General features: G+C 27.2%; 1 protein-coding gene across 1 annotated transcript in view; it reads right to left on the bottom strand.

Annotated features, from left to right (window-relative positions):
- Positions 1-15,902, bottom strand: part of LOC105847844 (voltage-dependent P/Q-type calcium channel subunit alpha-1A) — a 240,515-nt gene that overhangs the window by 188,005 nt on the left and 36,608 nt on the right. Inside the window, exon 4 of the mRNA XM_065799676.1 lies at positions 12,386-12,541. Coding sequence (XP_065655748.1) covers positions 12,386-12,541 — 156 coding nt within the window. The remainder of the gene's footprint in view (positions 1-12,385; positions 12,542-15,902) is intronic.

Below are 15,902 nucleotides of genomic sequence, written 5' to 3'. Positions count from 1 at the left end.
CTACTATTTGTAACAATTAATTCAGTAACATGTAAGTAACAATACACCCCTTGTTCATTTATCAGAATGGCGCAGATGTAAACTTGTGTTACATTGTTTCCTGCCTAGAATAAATACTGCTGAATTTTTTTTACTCTACTCGTTAAATGTTGCTTGTGCATTTATGATTAAAAGACAGAAAACATGGCTATGCAATGCTTTTTGTCTCTTAATCTGAAAACAGCTTTAAAAGTCAGTTTAATTGTTCTAATTGAGTTTTATTGAGGCCAGCTTGTAGTTTGATTTTTTGAAATCTGCAGTAGCTTTCAGAACTTATTTTTATGTAACTTGTCTGCAAACATCAATGCTTTGCAATTCTCTCTAATGCTACACATACAACTTAATTTATTTTTTTAGTTTTGCTTTTTTTAATCTTTAGCTTTCTTATTTACTTTTTGTTTACTCTCAATATTATTAGTAGTTGCTTGCAGCCTTGTTGGGTGTGAATGTTTTAGGAAAAAAAAAAAATTTTAATTTTTCGACAAGTAATCATATAAAAATTTTTAGTAGTGGTTATTCCTACATCAAATCACCCAATAATTTGGGTAATTTTCTTCAAACCTCTTTTGCTGTTGCATATTGAAAAGAAAAGTTCACCTAAAAAATTTTGGCTTATATTGTTAAACAGTTCCCAAGATATTTCAATTTTAATATTGAACTGGTTTTCAGATCAAGTAAATTAAATTTGGTTTATAGACTCTTTAGAAGAAAATAAACGATTCTGTTATATTTCTGAAAATCTTACATTTGAAAATTAATGATTTTAAATACTAAAGAACACATCCTGTTTTTGTTTTTTTTTAATAAAAACTGACCAATTGTTATACTGATGTGTATTTGTCTATTGAATTTTGGAAATTCTATAAATAGTTTATAAAAAGTTCAGTTATAGAACCACATTATTTGGTAAAATTTTCTTGGAACTTTAACAAGTTAACAATTTGATGTATGTAAATAAAAATTTCAATTATTTATCAGTTCAAAACATGCTAAAAAAGGAATTTTAAAGGATTTGAACTATTTCTAAATTAAAAACTTTTTTTTTACAGCAAAAACTTAAGAAGGAAAAATAAATTTATTTATCTGTTTTATAAAATATTTCTTTGATATGTTTCATACAAAGGAAATTTATTAGATGTGTTTTATCAGCTTAACGACATCAGAGGATATAATATTGAACTATAAAACTTAACAACATTATGTAAAAGACCTATTAAAAATATTTGATAATGTATCATATATGGCAGAAAGCTTGTTGTGAAGAAGGCTTTGATAAAATTATAAGAGAGATAAAATGAGAAAGAGAAAAAAAGAGAGAAAACTTTGATAAAATTATAAGAGATAAAATAGAAAATTTTCATTCTGAAAATAGGATTGTTGTTCAACTTCTCATACTAGCACCAACAAGTCGGTCAATATTAGAAGTAAAAAATAACTTTGAAGTTATAGAATACCAGACAAAATTGGGTACATTTTTAGCAAAAAAGTATTGTTAGCTATTTCTCTATTTTATAAAGGTAAAATCTTACATAAAGATGTGGAAGATTTTGTTAAAATATTTTATTGCTCAAGTGATTTATTTTAAACTATACCTGAAAAAAAAAGATTATCTAAGCATTGGAAAGACCATCAATAAATATAAAAACTCTTTTTGTGTATCTATCTGTATTATACAAAGAAAACAATTCTGATATACAAAAAAGCTACATAAAGTTGCTTTATTTGAACCAAATTGATGCATTTTACCAGGTGTAAGCTTTACACATTCTTTTTGTTAATAAATGATGAAGCGTGTAAGGATCTAAAAAAACTGTTTGTTCAGCGCATGCTTGCACAGCATTATAATTGTCCTGGTAAAGAACCTTTCGCCACCTATTTGTATAATAATTTTGGAGAATATGAAGACGATTTTGAGATAAACTCCGAACAATGGATAACTAGAGATTGTGCAGCACTATTGGGTTTGACAGCAGATCTTCCGACATTTCTTGAACTATTAATATCTTGCTTTTAAAATGCTACAAGCTCGTTTTTTAATTGCTACTCTCAACCACAGTACCTTAATCAACTAAAACAAAATATTGATCAATTAAGCCTTGTAATTATTGGCAACATTGCAAAAAATTATGCTTTTGTAGTCCAAGATGACATGCCTATGTGGCTGAAGTGGTTAGCTTGCAGAGTTTTTGAAGCAGAGCGCTGTGGTTCAAATACTACCATAAGAACCTTTTTTTTTTTTAAATCCTTTTTAATTTTTACAAAATACATAAAAATTTTTTGAAGTCTTATAGATATTTTATAACATATAAAAATATTATACACAATAACAAATGAAAGGGAGACATTTTTTAAAAATGCTTGAAAGATTTTTATTTTAATCTTTTTTGATTTTTTAAATTACAAAAAGACATTATATGCTATATAAAATGGGGAGAATTTCTAAAAAAGCATAAAACTTCTAAAAACATCAAAAGATCGATTGAAATTTTTGCACGTATATCATGATAGAGATGTTATTAGTGTACTCAAATAATCAGTTCACATGTTATAAACTCATGTTATTAGTGTACTCAAATAATTAGTTCACATAAGCTGCAGATGGTCTGAAATTAAATATATATATATTAGGGTGATGCAAAATTTGTAGGTTCAAAACTTTAGTTGTCCTCAAGCTTGCCCTTGTTCTATATGACAATAGTAGTTATTGGGCAAAATTTGAATCAAATCGGATGATATTTAGGGGTTGCCATGTTATGTCACATTTTGGTATAAGGTTACAAAAAGTAAAAAAAATATTTTTTATTTTTACATTTTTTATATTATATTACTGAATTATTTATTATCAATTTCTTATTGATAATAAATACTAAATACTATTACTAGGCAATAATAAATCAATCATCTTCATCATTCAACAGTCATCTTCATCAGGGTAGACTTTGATGCAACTGGAAATTTCTTCCGGTGAAGATCAACCAATCTAAGAAGAAACTGCTTTTGGTTTTCATCTTTCCAAACGCTTGAGTTAAAGGATGTTATAAGTGCTATGCCTCGTTCTGCACAATCGTTGACGACTTTCATTTGACGAACCTTGTGCTTCATTTCAAGATATGTTGAATCCATATCCCACTCTGAAGATTCTTTCATTAAAAATGATTCAGCTTTTTCTTTTCCATTTTTCAAAATTAGATCGAAAAGTTCTGCGGTGCGTTGTGTGACGAAGGAAGACAATGGGCTGTGACAATCGAATGTGGCAGCATCAAGCCTTTTGAGAGATTTCTGCCTTGGCTGTTGTTTCAGGTTGTTTGCCATGTCTCTCTTGGTGTTGTTGTCGACACGGGAATCGAAGAAAGCCAATCCTATTAGATGTTCAGAAAAATACCAGAGGTGGCGATGCAAAACTTTTGCTGCATTAATTGCAATTGTACAATTTAGACATTCTTGAATCCGTTGAAGAAGCTTGGCATCATTGAATGGTGCTCGTTCAGCTAACGGAGCTTCATTCCAAAACTGTCCGTATACAAATGCCACAAAAAGACTTATATCTGTTATTCCTTTCTTTTCCTTTGCAGTAATAACAAATTGATCCTGAAACAAATATATCTTTATACAATATATAGCTTTTGCCATCCAACGTGCATTGTGTGTTGCACCTGGAGCCCGAAACTTCACTTTGAACTCCGATGTTGTAGTTGATCCTCCAAGGAAAATAAGGCACAAATTCAAGAGTTCTAAGTAATCATCCCTGGGTTGTTGACCTTTAATTGCTTCACTATAATATACTACCATTTCTTCACGGAGTTTGAGAAAAAAATCGCAGTTGTAAAATTCTTTATTCCCTATAGTGAACACCTCCTTGTTGATTGCTAGCCATTGTTTCTGGAAACGGTTAAAAATTCCAACTTCAGGTCCTCCACTGGTTCCAAATGCAGTCGTGAAAATGGTGGAAAGCATGACTTCAAACATATGGTGCCTGCATGCTATCCATATAAGATTACGGTCAAGATTCTGCTCCATTATTGTGCAGGCACCATTGTTCAACCCAGTGTTAGATGAAGTAGTGTCAAAAACCAGTCCCCGAACAAATTCTTTCAATTTCCAGTCTTTAAGAGCCTTCATGCAAGCATCAGCCTGTTGCTCACCTGTACCTCGATCAATCTTTGGAACGCCCAGCAATTTTTCCACCCCACCACCAGTCACAAGGATGGCAATTCTATCCACTTTTTTTTGACCACCAGTGATATCAGGTAAGAGCTTTCCATCCCAATGCAGAAGAAGTGGATCATCAGGAGAGAAATCAACCTTGTCAGCGGTAGTCACCGCTTCACGAACAGATCGCCTTTTTCTGCGGATTGTGCTGTACGACAATGATAAATCTTTTACCGAGTGACCAAGAGCCTGAGACACTGTTCCAACCACAAAGAGTGCACGGCGATCAGAAATATTAACACGATCAAGAGATGATACAACATTATTTGTTAGAACTTTCATCTTCTTTTTCGTTGAACCACTTGTGCTCAGTGTGCTGGAAGCGGAAGGAGTCTGATATTCATCATCATCCGAGGAACTAGAGCTACTTTCACTCACAATGTCAACTGCTGATGAAGAAGAAATGAGTTCTGTTTTTTCCATCAGTTCCGCTTGACTTCTTTGACGCCTCAATTCCATTTTAGTTTCTCGGACTCGTTTCCGTGCCTCCCTAGCTGTTAAATTCCGATCAATTCCTGCCATACTACAACTTAATGGATCTTCTTGCTGCTGACGTAAAAATGCTTTATCTTCATCGTTTTTCATAACTTCTGATGCATTCTTGGTTGAAATATCAAAAAGTTCTTCAAGGTCAGCGTGGAAAATTCCTTCTTTCATTTGACAGCTGTCCAATTTTGATCCTCGGTGTTTTTTCAGCAGCAGATATTCGTCATAAAGTTTTTTTAACTTTCTTTCCGCATTGTCAATTCTTTGAGTTGGAATTTTTCCTCTCTCCCATATAACAAGAACTGCTTCAATTGTTGCCCGAATACTTTTTTTCACTTCTTGTTTCTCTTCTATATGATGGAAGAGCAACCTCCGAAGAACATCCCCTCTTGAAGGAAGTCTGGCAGTCGACAGAGTTTGTGTAGGTTTACCAACAAGCCACACCTCAGCAGAAGATCTAGTGGTTGCCATATTATCAATTTCTAAATTATAAATAAATAAACAATGAAAAAACAAATTTGCGAAATTTGAGAAAATCGCAAAATTTTACCAATGGTTAATTCATCTTATAAAAAATGGCAACCCCTAAAATTGCTTCTTTTAGTCTAATTTTTGGTACACATGATCCTAGGTGATAAAGGAACACAGGCAACCTTGAGGAGAATGTTTTTTGTGACATTTTTTTTTTCTATTACAATCTGAACCACCCTAATATATATATATATAATATATATATATATATATATATATATATATATATATATATATATATATATATATATATATATATATATATATATATATATATATATATATTTATATATATATATGAATATACATATGTATAAATATATATGTATATATATAAACAATAATACGATGACGAATTTTGGGACTTTGACATCAAAAAAAATCACACTGCCTTTAATTTAATAACAGTGTTATTTTACAATTTAATTAATAAATTTCTTTTCCATCCAGTTAAAGTCACGTTGTTTGTCCTTTTATCTATAATAAAAAAGATGTCTTTCGTCAGTATACAACAGTTTTCCGCATAAAATGAAAAACTTAAATCTTTTAACACCTAACTTTTAAAATTAATTGGGCAACTATGGAGTACAACATTTCTTTGAAACAAGTAGGAGTCGTCACCCAATTTTACCAGTTATGTTTAAATAAGTAAAAAATAAATAAATTACAAAATAATATTTTTTTAATATAAAAAAATTCTGCACGAATTATTGAGGACATCATATTTCGTGCAATCTGCCAGAAATTTAATTTTATAGTACTAAACTTTTGTACATTATTTTAATAATTTATATTATTTAATCTCTAAAAACAACTAGAAAAAAGAAATAAAAAAGAAAAAATATATATATACATATATATACACTAGCATTCCAAACCTGTAAAATACGGGTCTTAACCAAATCAACCATTTCTATATTTATCTATTTCCATACTGATCATTTCTATACCTATTCCTTATTTACTTCAATACATTTTAGTAAAATAATTCATTCTGAAAAATTGCTTTAAAAGCAAAAAAAGTAACATGTGCACCACTCCCGCATACGAAGGGATTCGTATTTAGGTTTATTTTTCTCTTAAATGCATATCATTGATAGCTCAGTGGTTTAGTGTGCTGTCATCAGTGTTGTTTTGGGGGATTCAAGACTTCCTTTAGCATAATAAATTTTAAAATTTATTCAATACTGCTTTTATATATATATATATATATATATATATATATATATATATATATATATATATATATATATATATATATATATATATATTTCTAACAACTTCACTTCCAACAAGGTTGCAAGCAACCACTAATAAAGTTGAAAGTTACTGGAAGAGAAAGCAAAAAGTTATATACATATATTTAGCAAAAAAGACTTCTAATTGTTAAAATAAAATAAAAGTTTTCTCATATTATACATATATTATACATGAATACTTCATATACCAACTGCTAACTCAACATGCTAAAGGTATTTAGACTTACAGATTTAGACTTATGTACGTAACGCTCTACAATTGGTGGAACTAAGAAGATTATATAATTTTAGCAATTAGAAATTATCAAGAGAGAGGCAAATCTAAATTTGGAGTTTCAAATTTTCCACTTGGATAAGACAATATATTTGTATTTTTTCAATCTTGTCAATTTTTTTAAATATAATAAAATAAATACAAAAATTCAAAACAAAACAGTTCAATCAAAAAGTACTTATAATTAATAGATAATTTTTCTTATATTACATAGGATTCTATATAAAGCATTATATAAGAGGATTTTTTACATTTGCGTATAACATATATATATATATATATATATATATATATATATATATATATATATATATATACATATATATATATATATATATATGTATATATATATGTATATATATATATATATATACATACATATATATATATGTATATATATATATATATACATATACACATATATGTATATGTATATATATATATATATACATATATATATACATATATATATATATGTATATATATATACACATATATGTATATATATATATATATATATATATATATATATATATATATATATATATATATATATATATATATATATATATATATGTATATATATATATATATTTATATATATATATATTATTGGTAATTTGTGAAATCAGGCAATTTACAAAATGCCAGAAAAAACCAGGCATTTTGTAAAATGCCTGATTCAATTAGTCACTTTATAAATTGCCTAAAGTTTTCAATCATTTTAAAAATTGCCTAAAAACAGAGAAACTTTTAAACTGTTTAAATCATTATGTTTACCATGTTAGAAATGTTAACAAGTAAACTGAAGGTGTCATAGTTAAACCCATTTTAACAAAAGACTATGGTTCTCGAGATCAAGTTGATTTGATTGATATGTAATCTATGTCGTGTAAAATATTAAATAGATAATGATCTATCAAGACCATTTTACTAAGCATTGCATTTTGCGTGCATTAACAACAAAACATGCTGCTGAAGTTGCATTTCAACTTATAAACATTTTTTTAACATTTATTACACAACAGATTTTACAATTGGATGATGAATCGAAAGTCAAGACCATATGCATACTCTGAATTTAACTGGAAGATGAATTGAATCTATATATGTACCCCAAATTTAACTGAAAGAAGAATTTGGACATTTTAAACAAATTTAAAAGAGCTGAATTTTAATTTTAAAAACACATTTAATTGAAAAATAAATTCAGACTTTTATGTTGAATTTTAACTAAATTATCATACATTTAATAATATTTAAAGAATGCAAGTAAATCGATTTTTAGCAAATTGCAGAAAATTATTCGAGTTAAATAATTAAAGTTTATCTTATAATTTTATGTGTTTTATTTTAGGATAGCTCTAAGTAATGTAGACAAGCTTTTCTACATTGTTGGTGTTAAGATTATTTTGAATCCAAGTGACAACTTACCCAGCTGCAAAAAGGACTCTTTCTGAAAAAGCTAATGAACCTGGAATAGGATAATTTTTGCTACTATTGAAGATAAAAGATATTTTTCTAGTTCTGCTTAAATGTCAGAAGTGTTTTTGGATTTTGATTTGAAATTTGAGATCATTCTGAGTTAGTATAGCCAGAGTTTGGTAGAAGTCAATCTCGCCAGAATCTAGAATACTAGTAGGTGCTCGCTTTAGAAGTAAGGATGAGTCAATTTCCTCAATAGATAAGTCTAGATGATGTTCAATTAGGATGCATGCTTTGGTCATTTCATATCCATCATGCTTTGTTTTAAGAAGTTTGCCTTGAAAGACTAGGTCTAGCATGTGAGCAATTGCATAGGTTGTGTTCTCCATGCCATCTTTATAATCAGCGGCTATTCTTGGGAAAAAATTTGGGCAGCTGTACACCCCCCATTCTGCAGAAATTTTGCGGAAAACCTGCAATTTTTTTGCAAAAACAATATTTGCAATCAAAAACAAAAAAAAAAATCCTTAAATTTTGATTTGGGCGGCACCCAAACACAGTTGATGCTGTCAGAAATGGTCTAGAATAGCCCCTGATAGTATTTTGTAATTTGCTCAATTATAGCACATATTCTGCATTCTTTTGGTCAGCAAGTCTAATATTGATATAGCTGTAAGCATAAAGAGTAAATCATATAGGTGATTTTTAAGTCAGAACAAGCTTTTTTGAGTTTTTTATTTTAACTGTCAAGATGACATTTGCACTTCTATCATTGATGCATTATCTAAAAAAATATTAGTAGTATTATTATTACTAGTTATTATTATAAAACTAAACAAAATAATAACAAAAATGTTTAGTTTGTCTAAACTTTAAATGACCTTAAACAAAATACAAACTTAAACAGAAAGATGTAGGTTCATAAAAAATCTAAACAAATGTTACACAAAATTGAAACATAAATGAAATTTTCTTTTTTGTAAAGTTGTTTGGTAACAAAATGTAAAATGTGAACTTAAACATAAGCTCAAAGAAAATAGGTTCATGAAAAAGTAAATAAGAAGTTAGAGAAAATGTGATAGTTGAAATTTGAAGCAATTACCTTTGTGTTTGTTCCTTTGGAAGCAGATTGAGGATCTCAATCAGGGCATCTAAGTGAATGGCAATTGTTTTACCAGTTTGTCTTTCATCCCTGTATGGTTCCATTCCAACAAGGAATGATTTAAATTCAAATTGTTGTGAAATGTAAGGGCAAGTTAATACACTAAAAGCATCATTGTTTCTGCTTGTCTAAATATCAGCAGGGAATGCTACACCAGTTAGTGTTAAAATATCTTTAATAAAGTTAGCAAAAACTTTTTCATAAAGTTCTGGCAGCTTCTTTCTGCAATAGTTGGTTGCGTTTTTAATGGTATGCCTAAAGTCAATCCACTTGATAAATTCAACAAACCTGTAGCAGAGACAATATTGAATGGAGTGTTGGTTCTGTAAAACATAGCTGTCAGATTGTAGTTAAATCTGACTTGTTGTGCATCATTATCAGTATAAGCATTATTTTGTACTATGAACTTTGTAATTGATATTTGAAAGGAAAGAATAACACCACTTTCAGATCTTTTTGCTGTAGTAACAAGCTCTCCTGCTGCAACTCTCTTTTTCTTCTCTTGAAACTGTTTGTTATTGTGTTTGTGATTACTTTTCACGTGAACATGGTGAGTAGATGTTGAGTGTTCAGGTGTGAAAAGTATATGTCTGCAAATCTTACAAGTTGATTTAAAGTTTACTTGGGTGTTCTTGAGGAAATGCTCCCAGATTTAATTATTGTTTCTTTTGATCACTTATTTTTATCAAGTATTTAACATATAATTAAGTAAAAAAAGCTCTAGAAAATATTATTTAATACTGAAATCTAATTAAAGATAATTGTTAAATTATCAAAATTTTGATTCATAATATACATATAATATAAACAATAGTTATGTATTGTTTATATTATTATAGTATGTATTGAAATCTAATTAAAGATAATTGTTAAATTATCAAAATTTTGATTCATAATATACATATAATATAAACAATAGTTATGTATACAACGAGCCTGAACACATAATATAAATCAGTTAAGTTTGCAATATTATCAATCAAAGTTTTCATAAATTAACACAAATTTAAAAACTTTAAAAAAAAAACACAAAAAACAATAATGTTCAATGAACCTTTTTTGCAAACCAAAACATTAAACTATTTTTATAAAACCAATGAAAGTACATTTTTTAATTAATCATTTTTTATAAACCAAAATTATAATTTTTTAGCTCGTAATTAACCATATTTCAAAACATGACAAAATAAAAGTGAAACAAAGTAATTTTTTATTTATTAAAACAAAAAACATATGTTTACAAAAATGCTAAATGCAAACTTTACAACTCTTAATGCTTTTAAACAAACATTAACAAATGTACATAAACAATGTTCATTTAAAAATTTTAAAAGCCAATTTTATATAGGATTGTGAAAAAATATTATGTTAAATATTTCCTTGTTTTTTACCTTCAGGAATTTTTAAAAGCGATTTAATTTTTGAAAGATTTAATAAGTGATGAATAGCGATGATTGTTTTTTTGAAAAAAATTAATAAAAAATAACTACTATTAAAATTCGAAAAAATTATCTTTAATAAAAATTAAAAAATAAATTTTGAATTTAACTGAAAGTTAAATGAAATTTTGCAATTATTACCAAATTTAATTGAAAGCCAAACTTCTATTTCAAATTTGGCACCGAAGTCGACGCCAAAGTCAACTTCACCTTTCAGTAAACTTCATAATTTTAATGAATATTTGCTGGTCCTTAGTTACCATTACATTATCTGATTATATTATGGATGACACAACAGTGTCCAAAACTGAAATACACTCTGGAGCTGTTATTATTCTTAGTTCCCTTCTCAGCATTCCACTTCTATGGTTTCTCTACAGAAGACATATTCTAGAGATACACATCTTCCACTTTATAAAGGATTTGACTGGAGAGAAAACAAAGGGTCAAAAAAAGGGCTATATGTCAAACACCATAAAGTTTGATTTTCAATCATAGAGGAGGTGGACAAGAATCAAAAAACCTACACTACCAGTCATATATGACTCTACTGAGTTTTAGGAGCTGGTAGGTCCAGAAAGTTTAAAAATTCCAGATACTTGTGATGGTGAAGTAGAGCAGTGGAGGAAAAAAAAAAACCCTAAAGATCTTAGATGCATATAAAAACTTTTTTTTTAATTTTGACTTGCATAAAAAATTATGCCAAGAGCAACATACATCTTATTCAGGAAATTAGGTGGATACAAGTCTGACATTATACAACAAAACTTAATGCCGATGGACAGCCAACAACATGAAGAAACTTAAAAGTTCTTTCCATAAACCAAATAAAAAGTTTGATCTTGATGAAACCTCTGAATTATGCGTTTTTTGACAAATTATTGCTTCATTAGGAAACGTGTGGAATTTTAGTATTTAACCAAAAAAAAGAATTTTACATAGAGCTGAAATCGAAGTTAGAAATAATCTTGTTTTTAAAATTAAATGGTTTTGAAAGTTTACCATTTTATGTATGTTATTAATATTTGCTAATCTTTAAAAAATGAATTAAAGCATTTATTTTTCCATTTGTTTTAATCTCAATTAAAGCATTTATTTTTCCATTTGTTTTAAATTTATTGTTTATGTGAATTATTGTTATATAGATTTTATATAAAATATTTTATCTAATATCAAAATAAAGCATTTAAATATATATCATCAAATTCCTTGCATGATAATTTAGGTTTTTAAATGCTTATAAAATAGCATTTACATTTTATTTGTTATAAAACAAATTTCTTTTTTTAAAAAAATTTGTTTTTAATAAAATTATAAATTTAATAGTTGCATGAGATTTTAATAAAATTATAAATTTTAATAGTTGTATGAGACAAGCAAGTTGTATGAGCAAAAACTTGGGTCAAGTTTTTGCTCATATTATGACCAGCACATTTAATAGTTGTATGAGACAAGCTTATATTTATATATTTTTACATAGTGTAAGGTACTCTCAGTGCGTACTTACAAAAATGGCTATCATTCGATATTTGTTAATAAAATTGTTTAGATTTATATTTACCGTTAGAGATGTTAGAAACACATGTTTGACGAAATGTGCCAGATAATAACGATGTTCCTATAATTGCATAAATTACAATAACAAATCCAATAAGTAAAGATATCTCCATTAATGATCCCATTGACTTTAAAATAGCACTCATGACAAGTTGTAAACCTGAATCAAAAAACATATTTTATAAAAACATGTTTAAAAAATTTTTAAAAACCGTTTAAAAAAATTTTAAATACTAAAGTTATTATGCAATTTAATCTTAAATAATTTTTTTTTTTGAACTGTTATTCAAAAAAAATATTGTTTTAGATTATATTTGAAATATTAGAAAACCCTCATATATTCAAGTAACAGTTAGACTGAAAATATTTTTTACTCAAACAATTTTTTAATCCAGTGTTATTTTATTATAAAGAAGAAACTAGTGATGTTTCAGGAAAAATTTTCAAATTAAGTAACTTTCACCTCATTCTAATAAACATAAACATGTTAGTGTATGCTGCATTTTGAATTGCATAAATATACAAATACTGAAATAAAGAAAAATAAAGAGAAATAAATAAAAAAAGAAAGAAAGTCTACAGTGACAGTAAAACTACTTAATGATTTTTGTTAAAAACCCTCATAATCATGTTAAAAACAATCATTTGTTTTGTTAAAAACAATCATAATTTTAGTTTTGTTAAAAACAATCATAATCAATAAATAATCATGTAGTAATTAGATAATCATTCATGTTAATAATTAAACACTCATGTTTTTATTAGATAATCTATGTTATTAATACTAAATTAAATAATTTATGTTATTAATACTAAATTAAATAATTTTATTTTATATTGTAGTTTATCAAGTGGTTTAATTTAACTGTACAATCACAAAAATATTTAACTTATACAATATTTTCATAATGAAACAACTACTTTGCTAGTGTACTAGTGTTTACTTCTCTAGTGTACAGGATTGAGTTGCATTTAAAAGAAGAAACTTTGGACTTGATATACTTGCTTATTATAATGGAATAAACTTTACTATTTTTTTTACTATTATGATTATAAACTTTATTTACTTTATGAAGTAAAGATAACTAAAGACTAAAAATCGCCCAGATAACATATACATCACAATCTTACAATAGATTCTGTTCTTCTTCCTGCTTGAAAATGTTTGGTTAAGTCTAACAACCTTCTGACTCAGTGTGCCAGATTTTGGTTCTCTCATAACAGTAAAAAAGTTGGAAGCAGTAAGGCAATAGGTATTTCTTTTAACATTTTGAAAGCTTTTGATAATGTCTGACATGCTGGTCTTCTTCTTAGTCACTCTTCATATCGTGTCTGGGAAAGTTTTTAAGATTCTTGAATCCTTTAAAATTGTGCTTGATCTACAATGCTCACCTTCATTTTCAATTACTTGTGGGTTACAATAATATCCTATTCTTATTCCTGTGTTGTTAAAAAATGTTTCTACATTATAATTTTTAATTTACCAAAATGTTTATACATATATATAAAATTCTCAAATAAGACAAGTCAGGTACAGTTTCCAGATTTAATGCAAACAATGTTGCTAACTAGAAAATTAACCTGTCAAGACTTTATGACAAATAAAGTTATCTTGTCTTTTAGTTACTTTTAACTAGCAGTATGTATATATAGTAATGTTTTTAGCCCTTTCATAACTGCTCTAACTTTCATAACCATTGCCAACTGTGTTGACAATTTTTTTGTATCTATAAGACCTTCAAAAGTATGTTTTTTTTACAGAACTCATTATATAAGTTTTAAAGCAATTTTTACTTCTTACTTGCAATATAGTTTTCTTTGATACTTGTATAAATTTTTAGGTATGCTTTGGTTCATATTTTGTTTTATTACAAACTGACTAAAACAAAATAACTTTTTTCAATTTTAAAAAGTCTCTCTTAACAAGATAACTATTTAAGTTAAGAGTTAACAGAAAGAAAATAAAAGAGTTTAAGAAGAAAAAAACGTTTTTACAAGATTTAAAAACTGTAAATTATTATCAGAAAAGCATGATGATGATGTTACTATTGATGTTACTATGGAAAGTTTCAATGGGCCTGAAGTACTTGAGCTACTTGGCCTCTATATTTTACATAAAATAAGTAAAGATTATCAACTGCAATCCATTGGGTTATATAGAAATGATCGCCTATGCTGTTTTGATAGGATAAATGGACTACAACCCAAAAGAATCTAGAAAAATATTGCTTATCTTTTTAAGGAGAAATTTAATCTAAAACCAATATAAAAATTGTAAATTTTCTTGATGTCATGTTTAACCTGACAGAAAACACTTTTCAGCCATATAAAAAACTAGGCAACCACCCATCATGCATAAATTAACTATTCCCTAGTGTTAATAAATCCATGATATTTAACTGCATTAGCAATATTTCATTCAGCAAAAATGTTTTTGATAAAGCCGCACAATTTTATAACAATGATTTAACAACTAGTGGTTATAATTAAAGAGATTACTTTCACACAAAAAAAAAAAAAGCCATAACAACCAACCATAACAAAACCATAACCAAAGATTGTTTGGTTTAATCCATTTAATAAAAATATTTAATAATTTGGTTTCACAAAATATAAGAACATATATTGCAAAAAAACTAAAACTAATTGAAAAACTCACAGGTTTTACATAGTCTTTAATATAAAAAACTTTTTAGTCCATCAAGTTTGAGTCTTGGAATACTTCGATTTTTGAATTATTTGAGTTTTAAATATGTTTGAGTGCTTTTTTGACTTTTGATATTTAATTTTTTTATTATTAAAAGAAGATTTTATTACTAAAAAAAAATATACAAAAAAAAAATTTCTTATGTACTTGAAAAGACTCAAGTTGGCAGACTTTAGGATTTTCTTAAGAAATACTGTTACTGCATCAACTCACATTACAGGTGTAATGAAATAAATGGTGTTTTAAATCAACTTTAAATCAACAAAATAGTCACTAGGGTTTCCAATCAGTTTTAACTGATAACCAAAAACTACGGTTTTTTATCAAAACCGAATGAAAACCATTGGTTTTCAAAATGGTTTTGGCAATTTTTTTGTATGATGTCTTTTGAATGTTTATTTATTATAGGAAAGGTATAAAAAATCAAATTTGTAAGTAATTAAATTTTTATTTTATTATTTGCTGGAAGCTTAACATATCTTTTCATTTTCAAAACTATTCAAGTATTCCAAAATAAGTGTTTGAATATCAAATAAAACACGCATATATATTCAAATATAAAGTGTTTGGGTACTCAAATAGGATATCATATTCTTTATATTAAAGATTTTTCTTCATAGGTATGTAATAAAAATAATTCAAGATAATGCTACTGTCAATTATTTAATTTTTTTGAATTTATTTATATATATGAAGTAATGAAACAAAAAAGAATCAAAAAAATTGAAATGGGATATATATTTAGCTTAATGCATGTTAAGAAGGTACCTTGGTGTCAACCTGCATGAAAAAGAATATAAGAAAACCTATAAAA

Source organism: Hydra vulgaris, chromosome 06 (genome assembly GCF_038396675.1).
Source record: "Hydra vulgaris chromosome 06, alternate assembly HydraT2T_AEP".
Classification (NCBI taxonomy): Eukaryota; Metazoa; Cnidaria; class Hydrozoa; order Anthoathecata; family Hydridae; genus Hydra; species Hydra vulgaris.
This window is presented reverse-complemented; position numbering and strand designations above follow the sequence as displayed.